Source organism: Halichoerus grypus, chromosome 13 (genome assembly GCF_964656455.1).
Source record: "Halichoerus grypus chromosome 13, mHalGry1.hap1.1, whole genome shotgun sequence".
NCBI classification, from domain to species: Eukaryota; Metazoa; Chordata; class Mammalia; order Carnivora; family Phocidae; genus Halichoerus; species Halichoerus grypus.
The window spans coordinates 4,119,903-4,142,295 of NC_135724.1; the positions used below are offsets into that span (position 1 = coordinate 4,119,903).

Below are 22,393 nucleotides of genomic sequence, written 5' to 3' on the forward strand. Positions count from 1 at the left end.
GGTTTAAAATATGATACTTAACTGCCTGATAAGTGAGAAAGGTCATGAGACTGGTACTTTTTTAAAAAATAAAAACTTAGGTGAAACTAGCTGTAGTATTTACCAAACAGTACTCTGAAATTTCAAGAGAACTATCTGGGCATTTTCACATCTTTGTCATTTTATATTAAGAAAGTTGTTAAAGTAAACAGTGTATTCTGTTTCTAATCATGAGACTAAGGTATATAAACATGAATATGTAAGTTATGCCACCAATCCAGGCCACGTAGTAATATAAAATATAACCTGGAATATCCACTCCTATCACTCAAGAGCAGCACCTACTGGCACAATTTAAAAGAACCCAGAAGACATAGAGTAATTTCAGTTCAATATTTTATTAATTAAATACTTATAGAGCACTTAATATATGCCAGGCACTATTTTAAGTACTTTACAAATATTAACTTATTTAATCACTGCAAGACATTTATCACTAAAAGAGATTTAATGACATAAGCCTTACTCCAAGATTCAAGGATCTACTTCATTAGTTTGAGATGCAGATTCAGTTTAAAGCCAACAGAATCCAAATTTCTCCCTGGCCAACATCTGCAAAGAAACCAGTATTATAGTCCATTCTAATTTCATGAACCAGATAACAAATGTGGAGGAAATGCTGAAAGGCAGTTCCCTAAAAAGAGTTCTCTCCCAAAAAAAGAATATAAAATTTTACAGTCCATGCAACGTGAATAATCTATGCTAATTGCAAAGGAGTCTTGCCTTTTCCTTTATAAACAGGAAATCACTTGCGTGAGGTTTTTATTTTAAGCATGCATTAAAATTATGATTTTTCGTAAGATGAAAAAATGACTCTGTGCCAATCACGCTGACATGCTACTCAACAAATGGCACTAATAGCGGTGACAAGAGTGAACCTGTCTGAGCGGAGCTTTTTAAGAAGTATCTAGACCAGCCATCAAAACTATGATTTTATCTGGTCGGGGCCTACGCTACAGTCTGCTGCAATAAAAGCTATTAGGTGATCTAAGTGACTACTTTACTATGATGGATTTTCATCTATTAAAAGAATGTATTTAAGTATTTTTAATCTTAGTTAGAATAGAAAAAAAAGGAAAAATAAAAAAGTGTAAGCATGTCTATATAAGCTAAAATATTTTGCTTCTACATATTTTTCCTGAATAAATTAACTTTGCAAATTTACTCAATTGATTTATACATTTCCGATGCTGATTAACATGTATCATATGATATCTTTTTGGTCTATTTAATTTTAGAGTCTCAAGCCAATTAGTATAATTTCTGTATTAACTTCCCCATTTTCATTTTCCCATCCCAATCAACTCCGTTCCCTAATCACCCCGCACCAAGAGAGATACCTATTTAATATTTTCTGCTATGCATCCATGCAGGAAATAGAGAAGAAATAAGTATAATTTTTTTGTATTTGTAATTTAAAAAATTTTTATTTGTGGTAAAATACACATAAAGTAAAATTTACCATCTTAACAACCTTTAAGTGTACAGTTCGGTGGTTAGGTGCTAAGTATATTCCCACTGTTTTATAATCAATCTCAGACTTTTTCATCTTGCAAAAGAGAAAGTGTACCTACCAAACAACTCCCATGTCCCCTCTCCCCAGCCTCTGGCAACCATCATTCTAGTTTCTGTCCCTATGAATCTGACTACTCCAGGCACCTCATATTCATGTATGTGGAATCGTACAGTATTTTTCTTTTGTGTCTGCCTTATTTCACTCAGCATAATAACCTCAAGGTTCATCTATGTTGTGGCATGTGTTGGAATTTCCTTCTTTTTAAGGCTGAATAATACTCCAATATATGTATTATATAATTATACACATATTATACATAATGTAATTTATAATGATATATAATTATATTTATAATTACGTAATATAATTTACAGAATATATATTATATATTCTCTTTATCCATTCATTTGTTGATGGGCGTTTGGGCTGTTTCTTTTCGCTACTGTAAATGTTGCTATGAGTGTGATCTGCTTTCATTTCTTTTGTGCGTATACTCAGAAGTGGGAATGTTAGATCATTTGGTAGTTCTGTTTTTAATTTTTTTAGGAGCCACCATACTGTTTCCATAGCAGCTATACTATCTTAAATTCCCAACAGTGCACAAAGGTTTCAAATTCTCTACACCCTTGCCAACACTATTTTATTTTGTTTTTTTGATACTAGATATTCTAGCGGGTGTGAGATAGTAAGAGTAAATTTTTAAAGTGACTTCTTAGCTAGTAAGAAAAATATGGTGAACTCCTGTAGGATTTTGATGGTTTTCTTTTTCACATTTAGGTCTTTCATCCATTTTGAATTTATTTTTGTGTACGGTTTAAGAAAGTGGTCCAGTTTCATTCTTTTGCATAGAGCTGTCCATTTTTCCCAACACTGTTTGTTGAAGAGGCAGTCTTTTTTTCCATTAGATATTCTATCCTGCTTTTATATTTTCCATATAGTTGAGGACCCACTTCTGGGCTCTCTGTTCTGTTCCACTGATCTATGTGTCTGTTTTTATGCCACTACCATACTGTCTTGATTACTGCAGCTTTGTCATATAACTTGAAGTCTGGAATTGTGATGCCTTCAGCTTTGCTTTGCCTTTTCAAGACGGCTTTGGCTATTTAGGGTCTTTTGTGGTTCCACATAAATTTTAGGATTGTTTGTTCTAGCTCTGTGAAAAATACTGGTGGTATTTTGGTAGGGATTGCATTAAATGTGTAGATTGCCTTGGGAAGTTTAGACATCTTAACAATATCTGTTCTTCCCATCCATAAGTATGGAATGTTTTTCCATTCTTTGTGTCATCTTCAATTTCTTTCATAAGTGTTCTATAGCTTTCAGAGTACAGATCCTTACCTCTTTGGTTAGGTTTATTCCTAGTATCTTATGGGTTTTGGTGCAATTATAAATGGAAAAGATGCAACCTCTTTGGCATTGGCCATAGGAACTTCTTACTAGATATGACTCCAGAGGCAAGGGAAACAAAAGCAAAAATGAACTACTGGGACTTCATCAAGATAAAAAGCTTCTGCAGAGTGAAGGAAACAATCAACAAAACTAAAACGAAACCTTTGAAGGGGAATAGATATTTGCAAATGACATATCTGATAAATGGTTATTAGTTAAAATCTATAAAGAATTTATCAAACTCAACACCCCAAAACACAAATAATGCAGTTAAGAAATGGGCAGAAAACATGTACAGACATTTTTCCAAAGAAGCCATACAGACGGCCAACAGACATGTGAAAAGATGCTCAACATCACTCATCATTGGGGAAATACAAATCAAAACTACAATGTGATATCACCTTACACCTGTCAGAATGGCTAAAATTAACACAGGAAACAACAAACATTGATGAGGATGCAGAGAAAGGAGAAACTTCCCACCCTGTTGGTGGAAATTCAAACTCGTGCAGCCGCTCTGGAAAACAGTATGGAGGTTCCTCAAAAATTAAAAATAGAACTACCCTATGGCCCAGCAAGTGCATAACTAGGTATTTACCCAAAGGATACAAAAATACTGATTCAAAGGGATACATGCACCCTGATGTTTACAGCAGCATTATCAACAATAGCCACATTGTGAAAAGAGCCCGAATGTCTATCAACTGAAGAATGGGTAAAGAAGATGTAGGGTACACACACACAAGGGAATATTACTCGGCCATCAAAAAGAATGAAATCTTGCCATTTGCAATGACGTGGATGGAGCCAGAGTATATTATACTAAGAGAAATAAGTCAGAGAAAGACAAATACCATATGATTCCACTTGTATATGGAATTTAAGAAACAAAACAGGTGAACATAGGGGGAAAAAAAAGAGAGACAGGCAGATCATAAAATAGACTCTTAACTATAGTGTACAAGCTGTGGGGTGCTGGAGGGGAGGTGGGCAGGTGTGGGGGGCTAGATGGATGATGGGCATTAAAGAGGGCACTTGTTGTGATGAGCACTGGGTATTGTATGTAAGGGATGAATCACTAATTCCTACACCTGAAACTAATATTACACTATATGTTAACAACTGGAATTTAAATAAAAGCTTGAAACAAAAAAAGGAAAAAAGATAAATCTGGTGAACACAGAATATTAAATTATCGAGTACTGTTTATTATGATGGTAAAACTAACCAGAAAAGAATCATATTGTAAGCAAAAAGTGAAAGGCTTTTCTTACTCAATAATATAAAGGATTAAGGAACAATAATTTCACTGGGTACTATATTCTGAATGTAAATATGCATATCTCACTTTATTTGTTCATAAGGTTTTTTTGAATGATTATAACAAACAGGCACAGTAATCTACCCTAAGTCATAAAGTCATTCAGGAGGAGGACAAGACTGGGACACATCAGACAGACTGTCAAGGAATTTATGTTAGATCATAGAGAAATGAAGAGCAGGGGTATGTGAAATGAAGGGGAATATATATATTTATATATATTTATAAACATTATAAATATATTATATTTATATATATCCAATTATGGGAATTTTAGGATAAAATTTAAGACACATGCATGCTTAATTTTAGAAACTGATATGGTGGTAGAGAGGAAAGAAATGGACTCAAAGAAATACTGTGAACTGATTTTCAACAAAAGCGAAAGGCATAGGGTTTTCAACAAATATTGCTCAAAAAAAAAAAAAAAAAAAAAAAGACACTTATATGCAAAAAAATACCAAACCAAAACAAAACCCTCAACTTGTACCTAATGTTATCCAAAATTTGACTCAAAATAGATCATAGATATAAATATATGCAAAATAAATGCAAAAACATAAAGCTTCCAGAAGAAAATATGAGTTTATCTTTGTAACCTGGGTTAGGCGAACAGTTTTTAGATACCATATCAAAAGTACAAACCATAAGGAAAACCATCACTAAACTAGACTTCATGAATACGGTAGCCCCCTATTATTCATGAGACACGTGTTCCAAGAACCCTAGCGGATGCCCAAAACCACAGATAGTACCGAACACCATACATACTATTTTGTATTGCCATACATACATGCATATACACCTATGATACATTTTAATTTGTAAATTGGGCACAGTAAGAGATTAACCACAAGTAATAATAAAATAGAATATACTGTTAATAAAAGTTATGTGAATGGGGTTTCTCTCTCTTTCAAAATATCTTATTGTACCATACTCACCCTTCTCTCCTTGAGATGATGTGAGATGATAAAATGTGCACATGATGAGTGATGGGGCATCATGAGGCAGTGCTAGGCTATGAATGACCTTCTGATGAGGCATCAGAAGGAGGGTCATCTGCTTACAGATCAAGCCTGACCATGGCTGACTGTAACCACGGGAAGCAAAACTGTGGATATGGGGGGGCAGGGCTACTTCATTAAAAACGTTTTCGCTGGGGCGCCTGGGTGACTCAATTGGTTAAGCATCTGCCTTCGGCTCAGGTGAGGATCTCAGGGTCCTGGGATGGAGCCCTGCGTCAGGCTTCCTGCTCGGCGGGGAGCCTGCTTCTCTCTCCCTCTGCCTGCCACTCTGCCTACTTGTGCTCTCTGTCAGATAAATAAATAAAATCTTTTTAAAAAAAATGTTTTCTCTGTGAAAGACACTGTTAAGAGGAAAAAAAGGCAAGTCACAACCTGAGAGAAAATATTTGAAAATCATCTATCTGATAAAGGCCTTGTATCAAAATCACATTAAAAACTCCTAGAACTCAGTACCCAATGAGAAAAGGGGCAAACTATTTCAAAAGACATTTCATCAAAGAAAATAAACAGATGGCAAACAAGCACTGACAATCAATATCAGTAGTGATCAAATACAAATTAAAACCACTAAAGACCACTAAACTCCTATTAGAATGACTTAGAAAACCCGGCAATCCTAAGTGCTAGTGAGGATGCGGAGCGACTAGAATCTCGTACACTGCTGGTAGAGACATCAGACGTGCAGACTCTCTGGCAAACAGACTGGCAGTTGTCTTTACAGGTTAAATATATACATACTGTATTGTCCAGGCATCTCATTTCCAGGTATTTACCTAAGATCGATGAAACCTTACACTCACGCAGAAACCTATATGTGAATGTTAACAGCAGCTCTGTTTATTTAATTACCAAGAGAGTAAACAACCTAGATGACAGATGTCCTTGTGGTCCTGATTTGCATTTCCCTGACAATGATGTTGAACATCTTTTCATGTGTTTACTGGCCATTTATGTATCCTCTTTGGAAAATGGCCATTCAGATCCTTTGCCTGTTTTTAAATTAGGTTATTTGCCTTGATACTGATGAGTTCAAGAGTTTTTATATATTCTAGATAGAAGCCCCTTATCAGATAGATATGCCTAATTTTTTTTCAATTTTACAGGTTTTCCTTTCATCTTCTTGATGGTGTCATTTGAGCCACAAAAGTTTTTAATTTTGATAAAGTCCAATTTATTTTTTTTCTTTTATTGCCTGTGCTTTTGGTGTCATATCCAAAAACCTATTGCCTAATCGAAGGTCTCAAAGATTTGTTAATATCTTTTCTTTTAGGGGTGTTATAGTTTTAGTTCTCGTATTTAGGTCTAAGATAATTTATGTTTGTTTGTTTGTTTTAAAGATTTTATTTATTTATTTGACAGAGAGAGAGAGATAGCGAGAGCAGGAACACAAGCAGGGGGAGTGGGAGAGGGAGAAGCAGTCTTCCCACGGAACAGGAAGCCCGATGCGGGGCTCGATCCCAAGACCCTAGGATCATGACCTGAGCTGAAGGCAGACGCTTAAGGACTGAGCCACCAGGCGCCCCGATAATTTATGTTTTGGATGGATCGATAAACTGTGTATTTATGGAAAAGCAGGGGTTAGCATGCACTCATACATTTCCTACTTCTGTCTGCTGAGAAAGCCCACAAGCCAAGGGTGCACAGAAGCAATGAGTATACACAGTGTGCATATCTTGGTTTCTAAACACCCTTCTCCAGTAAAAGAAACCAAAGATGCTTAAAGAAGACAGTGATTTCAGGATCAGGGCAGGCAAACCACCAGACAGAGGAGCCTGGAGCACACTGTGGTGCTAGAAAGTAAAGAGATGGTCATAAAAGGATGGGGGCACCCCAAAGGACACAGAAGCTTGTCAGAAGGAGCTCACAATGGCCAACGCTGGAGCAATTTGACTAAGAAATAAAAATGATACTGAATTGTAAACCACAGAGTACAATAAATCCATAATGGTAAAAATAAATTGAATAAAAAAATAATTGGGAGTGAAGGGGCAGATATTCCTTAAAGAAGAATTCCAATTAAATACAGAAGGAACGGGGGAAGAGAGTATTACTGCTAAAACTCCATAGATCCTGTTGTAGGCAAGATCCACTAATGAATGTCAAAATTAGTGGGCAAATGCTTGAGAAGAAACAGGCTATTTGCATAATCTGGAAGTATCTCCCCAGAGATGTGTATTAATTAAAAAGGAGAAAATAGTAGGTCTGTAGTGGAGAAATACGAAGATACCACCTCACTCAACGGGTCCAGTTTACATTGTCCACCATAACATACCCTGACGTGTTGCTCGTCTACTCTGGGAGATGCTTAAAGAACCTTAACTGAATCATGAGTAAACGTCAGACTACTGGAAAACAAGGAACATTCTACAGAATAACTGATCCGTATTCGTTAGAAGCATCAAGGTTGTGAGAGACAAGGAAAGACCGAAGAGACACAAGAACCAGAGGGCACGTCAGTCCCTGAGCTGAGCTCTGAAAAAAGAAAAACGACAGGAAGGAGACCTGGTGAGATGTGAAGGAAGGATGTGGCTTAGCAGATGGTCTTTGGTTTCGGTAATCCTGTCACGGTTTTATCTGACACTCACATTCGGGGAAGCTGGGCAAAGGATATTTGGGAACTCTGCACTATTTTTGCAACTTTTCTGTAAGCTTAAAATTATTTCAAAATAAAAACTCAAAACAAGGAAAACCTGCTAGATGGTATCTTTGCTCAATAAAAACAGAAATAAATACATTCGCAAATGATTGATAATGTACATTTTATATCTTCTGAACTAAATTTCAATACTAAATAAATAGTATTCCTAAACTTCCCTCATAATTTGAAGAACCTGTTCCATTCTTCTTCCATAAAGGGTTTCAAAGGAAACAGTAACTGTTTTGCCCTATCAGCAGTGAGACCTGCCAACGCCTACCATGTTTCTCTCATATAAAATTGCATATTAGTCAGGGTCAAGATATGAATGTGAGGGTGTGTAAATTTTTAAAATACATAAATTATATTGAATTAAACAGTTGATAAAAGGTCTATATAAAAATAAAAGCCGCATCAGGCACCTGGGTGGCTCAGTTGGTTGAGCGACTGCCTTCGGCTCAGGTCATGATCCTGGAGTCCCAGGATCGAGTCCCGCATCGGACTCCCTGCTTGGCAGGGAGTCGGCTTCTCCCTCTGACCCTCCCCCCTCTCATGCTCTCTCTCTATCATTCTCTCTCTCTCTCAATAAATAAAATCTTAAAATAAATAAATAAATAAAAGCCACATCGATTACCTGATAAAATCATACCGCACCCACTATAACTTTCCACAATCAATTTTTTCCCCTTAAAATTTTGATAAATGAAGTTGTCAGGGGGGATAAGATCACAATTTTGTTTTCTTTTTTTTTCTCTTTAACTATTTTAACTTTCAGAATTCAGTTCATGAACGCTGTGAATGTTAGCCTAGATAAGATCATAATTTTGCTTGGTGATGAGGTAAGCGTACTGCCAAGTGCCTGGATAACCTCGTGGCGGCAAGGAAAGAAGCCGAAAAGGAAGTTTTAATGTGGCTCTGAATTACACAGGCTAATTATACTTAGCTAGGCCTCCCAAGAAAGAAGAGGATGGAGTTTTTTTCTGGAAAAAAAAAATTAAACCTCACTTCAAAACTTCTAAGATCATACAGCTAGGGAATGAGCCTGAGTGCTCTGAGGGCCTGAGATCCATCAAAAATGATTAATTGAATGGATTTACATGAATTTCAGATTATCTTCAGTCAACTGTGTGAGGTGTTACTATCAAAAGCTATATTTTAATTGTGGACTCTGATTTTATTTTAAATGTTGTGACTGCCATTAAGGATTTTATAGAACATTGAAATATACACTAGAAAGGATGTTATTTTCAGCATCATATTCATTTATAAAAACATTTTTAAAAATACAAAGTATACTAAATAACAAAGAATAGAAATTATTCAATAAATAAAGTGATGTTTCTACTCTGAAGAAAAGCTGTATGAAGACCTTCTCCAGCCCTGGCTTCAGCTACACGCTCGGACTGTCATGCTGATATATGGATACCCACTAACACATATATGGTTATAAGATTCATTACTCTTTTTTTTTTTTTTTTTAATCTTTTTTTTTTTCTTTTTGTTTTTTTTTAAGGATTTTACTTATTTATTTGAGAGAGAGAATGACAGACGGAGAGCACGAGAGGGAAGAGAGTCAGAGGGAGAAGCAGACCCCCTGCTGAGCAGGGAGCCCGATATGGGACTCGATCCCGGGACTCCAGGATCATAACCTGAGCTGAAGGCAGTCGCTTAACCAACTGAGCCACCCAGGCGCCCAAGATTCATTACTCTTAGGAGCAACTTCAAATAAATGCAAAGAAATCATTTCAGTCTTTTCCTTCTAACTTCCTACCGTTAAAAGGGCAATAACAAAGCCCGCTATCTTCTTCTTTTAAAGAAAATCTCTGCATTATTTAACCTGATGTTCAACAGAAAGGCTAACCAGGGTTACGCACCTTGAGGTAGAGAACACAGACGCAGAGTGGCTGAGTGACTTGCTTAAAGTCGCACATCTCCACAGCCATGGAGTCAGGACACTAAGACCCAGCTCACCGCCTGACACCCGCGCCATCCGCCAGGCTCTGTACTAGGTGGCAGAAGTACAACTGTGAAAACATTTACCCTGGTGGCTCTTTTTATTTAGTATACGTTACTTCCTAGGCTCATGTTTTCAGATGATCTGAAGTCTTAAAACTCCAAAATGTTAGGGCTTCATGATAACAATTTCATTAACCCACAGAGGCTGATTCTGTTTTTAGCTCCTGTGCGTGCAGCATGATGTAACTGGGAAACTCCTGGATGGCAAACGGGCGTGGATTGCAGCGGGCTGCCCTGCAGTGACCTGGCCTCCGCGGGCAAGTCAGCCTTTGGAAGACGCATTTTTTTAAAGAAGCATTAAGTTGGGAATAACACCTACCAAAGAGCTTTGTCTTGAAGGAATGGCCTGGTGACAAGTTTGGCACAGACACTCTTGCTACCCTTCCTCTTCGTTTCTTTGTAACTGAAGTCACAATGCGACCGGGTAGAGTAACAGCGTGCACCGACCACCTAAAGCAGGAAGCCGTGCCACACACACCGCATTCCCCAACAAGCAGGACTGCCCGATGGCAGGAGGGCCGTGGGAGGCAGGTGGCAGAAGCGTGGACCACACAGATGGAAAGAAGCATGTATGTCCTTAGCCCTGCTCCGCGGTGATAAGCAGAAAAAAGACATTTTTGGACATACCAAAGAGAAGTTAGAACATTTCTTCCTAAGCAGATTGAATTAAAAATATTTTAAAATGTATACTTAGAAGGTTCTGAAAAAACATATTTCAGTATATTATTTAATAAAAGAGAAACAGGGATGAGTCGAGAGGATCTGCTTATCAGTAATGCTGCATTTACTGATAAGCATCCAGCAGATGAACCGGTCCTGGATTGCAAGTCTATTACCAGGAAAAGCTGGTCGATGATAACCCCTGCTTTGGCATTATTCCCCCACCGGCTACACAGTACGCGGGGCAGTTAGTTCTAAACCTAGGAAATCCAACAGGACTGAGAGAGGGAGAGAGAGCAAAGAGAAAAGCCAGTTACTCGAACCTGCCACGCCGGGATGGACACGGAGCATGGTGCCGGACAGAGGCACCAGAGTACGCAGAGAGGAGTTAGACGGGAACAAAGACATTTAGCAGCAGTTAAGACAAACAGTAAATTAACCCATGGGTGATGTCTGAGGGTAAAGAATCAAATTGTTGAACTGTTAATTATTTTAGGAAGGCTTTTGTCGGTGGTGAAATACCAGGAGCCTGGAAAACAAGGAATCCAGTCTGAAGGTTACAAAGAGAGAGAGTAGAGGCTGAAAATTATAGAGCTGCTAGTCTAACATCTATATTAGGAAATAAATTTGAGATGATACTTATGGATGAGCTTAATGATACATTTGGAGAAGTACAATTTAATAGGAGTGAGTCAGCATGGATTTACCAAAGGCAATCATGTCAGAAAAAATTTCGTTCCTTTTTAGGTTGAAGTAATAATTGGTTTATGTAAGGAGAACCAATGAGACACTGTCAGGATTTTCTGAGATTTTTGGACCTCTTCATAAAATGAATTATTGTACAAAATGTCATGACATGTGTCAGAGCACCAACTAACAAAAGGGGCTGAAAGTAATGGGGTTAAAAATAGAAGGCCCCACAATCTGGGGAAAACTACATTCTACAGGGCTCTGTAGATCAGAGCACTAATGTTTTTAATTAACGATGAAAAAAATCTTTTATATGAGGAAATTTGAATATTCCGCTAAATGAGAGGGAATGGTTAAGATACAAAAGGCTACAGCTGTTTTATCTTAACTGTGATAGATGAAGCAAAGGGCCTCCACGGTGGAATATGGAATTCAATCTGCCCGAATACGCAGCGATGTGCTTGCAGAGAATTAAGGAATCAGTTAAGTGTAGTTACAGTTTAAATGGTACTGGATTAGATAGCATTGGAAAGAAAACGGATGTGGAGTTTTGGTAAGAATCAAACTTTCACATTCTTACTCTTATACCTGGGTAAGAGGAAAATGCTATGGAATGCAATTAAATAATACATGTTTTAAAGAATTAAAAAAAATGATTATCTTACGGAACAATACGAAAATCCCACTTTGTGAAGAGACTATATCACACTGCACAGGTAACCTAATGTGCATTTTTAAATGTTTAAGTCTTAATATATAAGAACTGATGAAAATCGTATCAATTTAAATATGATTTTTTTTAAACGCTACCACAGTAGAAAATGAAGGAATTAGAGAAAATACCATGTCATCACTTAATGCTTAATTTCTCCTGAACAGAGAACATCACTTGATCATCACCTTTAGAAAACACAGACCCATTTCCGACACTGCAGTCCCAGCTTCTCAGAGGAAAGGCAAAGGAACGAAATGGACGTCACAGCCACGGCACAGAGAGCGGCCAGGCCGCCCGGTCCCGCGGGCACGCACCAGCAGCAGCCAGGGCCACGTCAGAAGCAAGCACGCTCTCTGACCTGGTGCGGGCCTGGAATTCACGAGAGAAAACCATCTCCGTTTCCTTCCTTGGCACAATCACGAGAACCACACATGCCCCCCTCAACCTTCTCCGCGGCCTTCTTGGTCTTCATCCTCCCCTCTTTCAGGTGCTGTTCATAACCAACCCCCAAGACTGACGGAAGGTCACTGGTATTGCAAACACGGAGTGAATTTCATTCCCGCTCAGGGTGCAGTGAATGAACGCCAAGCTAATTCTTCGGTAACAGAGATGGCAGACAAGCAACTGCTAATATAAAGGTCAAATAAAGATCATTCGTGGGGTGAAATGGATTTCACTAAATAGAAAAAAAATTATAATGTACAATGACAGAATTCTGGCAACTTTTAATTTGATGTCAATTTTGTGGGGATTAATAGGATTATAAAATTTTATCATACTGGATCTAGAGTGGACCTAAATGAATCTCTCTAGACACACAGGAAGCAAATAAATAATGTTTTTTTTTTAAAAAAATATGTATAGAAAAGCTTTAGTTCATCCAACTCTATGACTGAGATTTATCTACAGTGTCTTTTTTGTGGTTGGTTCATCCTCACTACTGCAGAGCATCCCACTCGGTGAACACATAGCCTTTCGTACAATCTCCTTGATGGACATTTGGGTAGTTTCAGTTTTTGACCATGATGAAAGTATCGATAATGATATAAAGTATAAATACAAAGTAAAAGACTCTTTCATGTAAAAGATTGAAATTGTCACAGATTGAAAAACCAAATGCAGCTTATAAAGAAGCTGATGAAGCTACACCAATATGAAACACGGAATGATGGCAAGAAGCCTTACTACAGACAAAAAGGAACATTTCATAATTATAAGGATAGATGGGTATGTATATAAAATAATCTTAAAGTTCTGAGTAGCCAGGGATAGATCTTTAAAATATGTAAAGCCAAAAGTAAGAGAATTAAAAAAACCAAAAAAAAAAACAAATCCACAATCACAGTGGGCAACTTTACTACACTCCTCTTCACAGCTGATAGAGGTAGCATAAAAAACATGTAAGAACATAGACAATCTGAACAGCACAGTGAAAAAACCCCGTGTAAGTGATATGTACGGAACACAGAATACACACCAAACAGCACCATTATTTACGTTCCTTTCTAGTATATCTGAAACATTTACCAAAACTAACCAAATGCTGGTCACGAAGAAAGCATAAACAAATTTCAAAGGACTGAAATAATTCAGTATCATGTTCTATAAGCACAGTAGATAGAAGCTAGAAATCATTTTATATTACCATGTCAATAGTTAACAAAAAGGTAACTAGAAAAATCCCCGAATGCCTGGAAATCAACAAATACATTTCTAAATAATCACCTTTCATTTTAAAAATAACCACTTTTATCTGTTTTTCCAACAAAGCTATAACCAAAATTAGAGCTCACATAGAACCTTTAATTCTCTGGAGTATGAAATGAGAAATGTTACCAAAATCATTCTTTTAGTTCCCGAAAATCACTGAGAGGCAAGACCATGAATGACCCACAGAAGTGACGGAGACGGAGAACAATGGGCCACCACGGATGCTCCGTACGGCCACGAGTAACTGTGCACAGAGCGCGTTACCAGGTACAGATGTGGACAACACTGTCCTAACAGCCCTTACTGTCCCCACCGTGCAGAGGGGACACGAGACCCACAGAATTAAAACAACAGTTCCGGAGTCATTCAACAAGGCAATGGGGCTGACATTCAAATCTATCCCACCCTGAAGGCCACGCCTACATCCCTACAGAAGCACAGAACGCTCCTGACTGCGCGCATGAGGACGGGAAGCTCTGCGCTGCGCAGAGGTCTGCGACCTTCACAGTGTGGAGCACCAGGATGTGACCTGGTCTCTGGGGAACTCTGGCTCAAGTACAGCACCTCCATGACTGCAGGTACATCTTCACATACCCAACCCGGGGAAGCACACAATCACAGCAAAACCTCTCTCTGCGGAGCTCTTTTCCAACAAAAAACAAGATACCTTGCTTTAACACATAAATTTCCAGATATCATCTCAATTAAAATTGAAAATATCCCAAATGGCACTTTTCTGTGGCTGCCGGTTCATGTGTCCCTTCTAATGGTCTTTTGCATGTTTGATACACATGTTAGAGCCACATGAGGACTGGAGTGATTTAGTTGGTCTGTTTGGGGGTAGTTTTAAACTCAACCTTTTATTAAAAGAACTGCAAAATGTGCTTCATTGCATGCTGGGCTATAAGATGCTCAGCACATGAACAGTGCGGACACCAGAGAACACAGCTGATGGCACCCTTCCGGGCCAGGAACCACTCCTGCAGAAAACCTGGATGCTGCTGCGGACCCGTCCCAGTCCCTACCGCCCAGCATGGATTCATCAACTGTGGCGCCTCATTCCACCACCAAATAGTACGGAATGAAGAACAGCAACAGCTTGACTCAATATCTTACTCTATATTGAGGAAGGCTCCTTTCCCATAGCCCTAAATGTACTGCAGATGATTTACAATTACACGTTTAAAAAGCCAGTCATAGCCTAAAAAATTTTACCTTTTTAAAGTTTTCTCTTAACTGAGCTAAGTTTATCAAAGAAAAATATTACCAAAGAGCACTACTGCCATGCCCGGGGAGAAACTGACAACCGCCATCCCACGTGTACCACCTGGGTTTGGTCTGTGAGGAATGCTAGCTGCAGAGACCTACGCAGAAAATAGTTTCAAACAGAATTATAAACATAACCCGAAAACCAGGACTCTATGCACACGAGCATTACACATATACACAAAGAAACTAGAATAATTTTTCTTAAAACTTGTTTTATACTAATACTATCTCAAAACATCTCTCCAGGGCCACTCAGCATCGCTAGCGCAGACGGCACGGGCCAAGCGCTCTGTCCTTCTGCGCAGAGCGACAAAAGGAATGCGTGTCTACGCTCTGCGATTACTTTCCTCCTCCCTCCCTCGGCGTTCATCTGAAAGTTACAAATCCTTTATTTTAGGGAAATAACCCATCTGTAACACCCAGCTGGTGCAATGGAGAGACAGAAGACACCAACACCGCACCTTAAGGAGGAGGCGCAGCAGGACTCTCTTGAAAACGGCACTTTCCTGATGACCCAGCGTCAATTTAGATCATTTTGCTTGGCGGCTACTTGAAGCGCCTCCTTCCACGGGCAGCATGGCCTCTGTATGGTCACGATTCATCTTAAGGAATAATCCATAGGAACTGATGGCCAGAAGATATTTCAATCTGACTTTACCTGTTCTTGCGCCTAAAGCTATAAACTGTCCAATTCAAAGCATTTCGGTAACAACCTCACCAACACATAAGGAATACCGACCTGTGTTTTTGTTTTTCAAAAACAGCCCTGGATACAACACAGATGACAAGTACAGACATTCCACCATTGCTTAAAAAGCCAGTCATATGAGCGTAAACAGAAATTTGAGAGGACACGTCAGCATAAACCAAGTAATAACCTTATATGCAGACATTGTCAAATGTATTAATAACTAATAGTTAAGAATACCTTCCTAAATCAAATCATTCACTAAGTTCCGTTTCTTTTAATGTAAATGTTATCTGAGCAAACACTACTTACGCATTTTGCAATGGGTAGGGTTTCCCATAACTTCTGCATTTTGGGAGGGGGTTCCCATGACCTTCAAACACTGTGGGCACACGTCCAGCATCGCCACCACGACCCCCAGCCCCTCTGCATCGCTCCTGCTAGGCAGGCCATCAGCTTTCTCACTGCTCACGAGGACGCCTCAGACAGACACTGCCATGTGGATTCAGAGCGGGAACGTGCGGCGTGACGAGGTTGGGGTCGCAGGGCCAGTACCCAGAGGAGGAGGGTTTTCATGTGATCCCAAAGCATCTGCCTTCCCTGTACCAGCTGGCATTACTGAAGTAGAGTACCGCTTGGCTACGTTCTGGAACTTTCTCTAAATCTCCCTCAGGATAAGCACTTCCTCCAACGTGTCCTCCCGCTCGTCCCCCACCCTACCCCACTGCTGCACAGTAAGAATTCAACATCGAGGAAGGCGTGCTTGCTAATGAAACAACACGCTGGGCTATGCACAGGGAGAGGCCTGCTGAGCCCTGTCGTTGTTGCTGCAGCTCTGGGGCCTCCAGAGCGCGAAGTCTGACCTCCGACCCGAGGAGGCGAGGCTATTTGAGCGGCCATCCTCTGCCGTCAGCACCGTGCCCCTCACGCTGCGGACAAGTCCCCCTAATCTCTGGGACACGAGTGACATCAGGTACGCTGTCCGAGCTGCTCAACTCACCCTCCCGGGGCACACGCTCTCCCTTCCCAGGTACCCATCCCAAGACGATGATGCACAGGGACAGGGCGTAACATTTTAAAGCACAAACGTTTTTTGAAAAAAATTTAAAAATGTCACCAATTAGTCAAAACGTGGAGTTCAAACTGCTATCGTTTCAGTCAACCGAGCGTGGACTATTTGCTATTACTAACTTTATCATCCTGGGGGGATTATTTTGTCATAGTTGCTCTTGATGACATACGATAGAAAAGACCCGTTTTCACAGCCGAGTGGGATAAGCCCGGAATGTGCTTTTTTTAGAAGTCTGGAAGCAGATGCTCTCACGTGTGTCAAAGTCAGTGACAGTAACGGACAACTAGCACCCTAACGCTCGGGTGAATAAAAACGACACCGATGTGAACAGCATTAGCCCTTACCAGCATGCAAGTAAGCCAGGTCAGGGTTCTCGATGTCGGGGTGCTGCTCCTTCAGGTGGTTTCGGAACTCCACAGGCACGTTGGTTCCGTAGTCACACTTGGGGCAGTTGTACATCTTGACTCCTTCGTGTTTGCCCGTGTGTAAAATGTGCTTGCGGATGTTTTCAGCACAGTTTGACCTACCGGGTAAGAAAGAGAAGTCAACCAGACAGGCCGAGTCAGCACCGTGAGACCACAGACGACGCTAGCAGCCGACAGCGATGGAGGCCTTCCTGTGCGTCAGCCCCAGTCGAGGGCCGTGCGGGCACAGTGATTTCCACCTGGGTAACACAGCAGTCCCACGGCGCTGGTAGTTTCTGTGAACCCTGGTGCTAATTTTTAGGTTGATCTTTTACCTCAGTGATCCAATTCTATGTGGAACCCGAAGCTCAAAATCCCAGGTTCTATGATTTTACTATCAGATTATTCTGGTGCCACTTGAGGGCACTGAAGGAGTCTCCTTAACCCCAAGAACACACCTGTCACCAGGGAGGAGCGGTGTGGAGGGAAGCACTGCGGCCTCACCGAGTTTAGAACACTGAGGCAGCAGAGCAGCTCTGGCTGTTACGGTCTGTCAAGGGAGCTCTAGAACAGTCTGGAGATAGAAAAGCAGCAGTGTGCTGAGTGCCGGTGAGCTTTCCACGTTGGTGCAGGTCTCTAAGCATGAGGGACTGAAAGATACAACGGAGGCCCCGTATTCTGTATGCCAAACAGCCCTGAAAACAGGAGTAGGCTCCTCTCCGCACTGTTCTCACCAACTCGGAAAGGCAAGGCCTGAAATGCCCAGATAAGAGGGAACAGGCCTCTGCTCTTGAAGCAAGTTCTTCCATCGGCTCCTTCAGCCCTCGGTGAGTCTCTACATCAGACACTGCACACCCAGACCCTTTCTGAGCACATACACAGCGGCTTTCTTTTGTCTTTGTTAGAACAGTACTAAAAAGGGCACTGCAAATGCAAGCAGGTTGGCCGGGGAGAGGGGGTGCACCGAACTAGAAACAAAAAATCAGGCTGGCCTCAAATTTCCCACAGAGCAAAATTAAATGCCAAAAGAAAAATCAAGCAATAGGATCATCAGCATTTCTGGAGGGTACTGCCGAAGAACAAAATTTCTGCAGGATGTTGTTTGAAGTGAAGGCTCTGTGACCAATAAAGTAGGAAAACGGTAGTTAGCAAACGCATCTCACAATGCACACCAGACGATGAAAGGCCCTGCCCGGAAGCCTCCCGAGGCCCTGCGCTGCCCCAACACTTCTAAGTAGGATTGCATTTGTGTGTGATATTCAACTGCGATGCTGACTTTGCAGGATGCGCTCCAAGAACATTGGTGATGAACGCAAAAATGGTTATAACGCAACAATTTTATAGTAGCTACACTATCACACACAGGTAAAGGCAACAAAGGACATTAGAAATCTAGAGACCCAGTAAACACGTCGTCTCTTCACTCATGAAGAGAGAACGGAGGAGTATCAGGAAAGCACGGCGGAGCTCACAACAGCAGCTCTAGGAACAGCACTCCGCAGATGCAGAGCTGTGGACAGGGTGACCTTTCCTACAGGCATCCAGATGAAGCGGAAACGCAAATATTTTTCCTCGTGAATGGGCATCCTGCATTGTGGGAATAGTCCTGTAACTGGATCCAAGATATTCCCCTGGAAAAGCTTAGGCTAAGTCCCTTCTATCCCCAGGCAGTCTGTCCTGAGATGCACGTGCCCAACTATACAGAGTTAGGAAGATTAAATCAGACCAGTCCCCCTGTTGCTATACCAGAAAGAAACACAGCAAAATGTTAATGCAACTATATAACAATGCCCACTTCTATTTTCCAAATATACTTTAATTATGCATTATTTCCATTAAAAAATTTATAACAACAACAAACACTTTTAAAAATAAGAAGAACCACCAGAATAGAGATTTTTTCAGCCATTTTAAGCTTTGCCTTTGGCTAGGGTTCTGTCAAACTTTATGTTCAGTATCTCTTAGAACTTAGACTAAATATACCTTACGTTTGTGAAAATATGCATATACGGCTTATTTCTTTCTTGTCACTACTGAATTACCAAACTTGCTTTTCCTACAAATCCCTACTGTTAATAATCACCGTACTAAGTAAAAAATGAATAAGCATCTCATGTGTCCTCTGTGCTTGTCACTGGCCGGCTATTTCGAGGATATCACACTACTCCTAGAGGCAGAGACAGTGAGAGATTTTGCAGAGAAGGAAGGGAGCATCAGGAGATGAGCTGACTATCAAAGGTTAAGACCTCCATCCTTACATGTAAGTATATCAAAGATACTAGGCACATTCTAGGAAAAGGGTGAGGTTGGAGAGTCTCTTAAGTATATCAATATCCTTGGAATAATAACATCATGTTAACAAAAGTAACAGGAAAACATCTGAGGCTGGATGAAACAAATGTCCACTTTTGTGATAATTAAAAGGAAGAGGACCATTTTTTGAATTCCCCAACTAGCTGAGTGAACTGTTCCAAATCACTCCCTTAATTCTGCAGATCTCCCATTTGTTTTCCATGACACCCCCTCAACTCACTAGTGTTTACTGACACCAGGGAGTGAAAACAAACAGCTCCCACCGTACTCAGTTGGTGCTGTTATTAGGACTGCCCACTCTTTGGTGCCACCTACGTTTTTTCTTTATGGAAAAAGCTAGGCATTAAGAATCATCAAAGACAATCCTGATGAAGTGAGGAAATCAGAATTACCAAAAGCCACCAACTTCAATCTGTAACGCATACTTAAATACAAGACAATATAAAGCAATGAATCCTCCTCTTCGGTGAAGGTCTTGAAGAGATGACATCGAAAACAGAGTATTTTGTGTTTGGAAAGGGTGTACCTTGGACAAAAATAAACCAACATCTCTTAGTACCTAAATAGCATGTGGAAGCTAACAATCAGGAGACTAATGGTGAAGCAAGTGAAAGGGGGGGAGGGGGAGGGAAAATTTAAAAAGGTGAGAGGCTTCTTTTTATTTAAAAATATAGACTAAAACAAGAAAGAAGTGGTGTGTTAGTTGATATTTTACAAGGTATTAAGGACCATTTCATACACATATGTTTTACATATACACACGTATATATTTTTATTTATACTATATATACTGCTCATATATTTTATGTATAATACATGTATACATATTTTTATAATTTTGTTTTATACATGAACAGATAAGATTAAATACATGCTAATTAAATACATTAGCATTAAATACATGCTAACAAGAACATAAAATAGGCAATGTCTGTCTGCAACAGAAAAGATACATTTTATGTATTTCATGGATAAAAGTGTATTTGCATGCAATCAAAATCTCTTCCTCTGAATTTAATGTCACGCCATACAAAACTTTTTAAAATACTGGGACAAAACTGAGCCTTTCGCACCTGCAAAATCAAACTATTCCAGTCAAAGCCTAAGAAGTAGAAGCTAGCACGCACTGTGGCACTATCCTCACAGCAGAACACCTGCAGAGGTAGGCAAACTTCAGTCCCTGCATTCGAGAACATCTCATAACATGTCGCAAAATTTGAGGAACAATAAATAGATCGGACACCTTCTGGTAAGTAATTCTGAATGTTATTCAGCCCAAAAATGCTCATTCTTCCCACAAACAGAACTTACGAGTAGTAATAAGCATGGTAAACTGAAGTGGTGCTCATCAAGGCTGGTGGTGCAGAAGGAAGGAAGGATGCTCCAAGATATGGTTTCCAACAGGGCCATGGACAAGTCACCAGGCGTAACAGCAGTTAAGCCAACTGGGCACATAATCATTAGGACTGGGTGACTGAACAATGTCTTCATTTTGACACTGATTTTTAATGTAAAGAGCTTATTTGTGTCCCATGTTCACAGACTGGAAGACTTGATATTAAGATGGTGATACTCCCCAAACTGATGTACAGATTTAATGCACTCCCTGTCATAGGCTCAGTGGGATGTTTTACAGAAATTGAAATGCTGATCCTGAAGTTCATACAGAAATGCACAGGGCCTAGAAGAGCCAATACAGTCTCAGAAAAGAACTACGTTGGAGGACTCACACATTCCGAGTTCAGAAGTTACTCCAAAGCCATAGTAATCAAGACACTGTGGCAAAAGAAAAAGGATAGATATTCGGGACTCAGCACGGGAAGCCGGAGCAGTGTGGTTGCGCTGAAGTGAGAGGCCTGGCCACTGGCTGCAGGCTCCCTGTGATGACTGGGGATGCATGCAGGACTTTCCGGGACTACAACCTGCGTGCACAGTGCAAACGGGAAAGTTATGAGGAAACTCAGAGTTAGATTTTGGGATATGATGTGTTGAAAGCCTTGAGAGAGCTTATGATATATACATAAAGAGAGTAATGTACAATGTATTACATAATATACACGCTGGGCAATAGCCAAAGGACCAAAATGGGAACTAATTTTAAGGCTTCTTAAAATATATGTAATAAAGGAAATACTTTATTCAGTTCAAAGGCAATGTATTTCAAAATAGTAACCAGAATATCAAAGGGCTTCTAGAGCTCTGCAAAATTGTTTATTATTACTACTTACTAACTCACTATTACACAAAAAAGCATTAAGTTAAATTTATATTATATTTAATCTAAGGAAAAGGTAGCTAAAAAAAATTCTGAATTTTTTCCCTCTTTTGATATATGTTATTTTGGTTATTAAAACAAAAAGCACTAGTGAAGTTGTTGAACAAAAAACTGCATATTTCAAACAAAAAGTCTAACAATGGATAGATACAGTGAAAGTCTGCCTTCTACCACCGTCCCACTCTGTCCAGATAACCCCCACTCCCCCCGGCAGGTAAAACTTACAACTTACAATCTTTTGGAGAATTAAAAATGACTTTTTCAAACCACAAATACATTGTACATTCTTATCTCCACCCTCCAGGTATATAAGCTTGCTTTCCTTACCTAACAATGCAACAAGGGGGAATCTTTCCACATCAGCATGTGAGAGCCTCTTGTCCCTGCTTTCCACCCTCCCTTCCTTCCCCCCCCCCCCTCTGCCTTCTTTTTCTCCCTTTTTAACAGCCACTCAGTACTCCACAGTACAGGTGCAGCGTATTACATTTAAGCGATCCTCTACTGATGGGCATTTATGTTGTTTCCAATCACTTGCTAGTGTAAAAACAAGGTTGCAATGAATAATCTTGTAGAACACTTTCTCTTTCTCAGAATGCCAAGAGAATTTCATGATGCCAAGTGGAAGTGTTTCAAATGTCAATGGGCATACG

General features: G+C 40.0%; 1 protein-coding gene across 7 annotated transcripts in view; it reads right to left on the reverse strand.

The window, feature by feature from the left end:
• ZNF407 (zinc finger protein 407) overlaps nucleotides 1-22,393 on the reverse strand; it is a 537,168-nt gene that overhangs the window by 212,466 nt on the left and 302,309 nt on the right. For all 7 annotated transcript variants that reach the window (XR_013443237.1, XR_013443236.1, XM_036117005.2 and 4 more), the window contains one exon: nucleotides 17,096-17,274. Coding sequence is in view for 5 of the 7 variants with exons in the window: in XM_036117005.2 (XP_035972898.2) it covers nucleotides 17,096-17,274 (179 nt within the window). In the remaining 2 variants the exon portion in view is untranslated. The remainder of the gene's footprint in view (nucleotides 1-17,095; nucleotides 17,275-22,393) is intronic.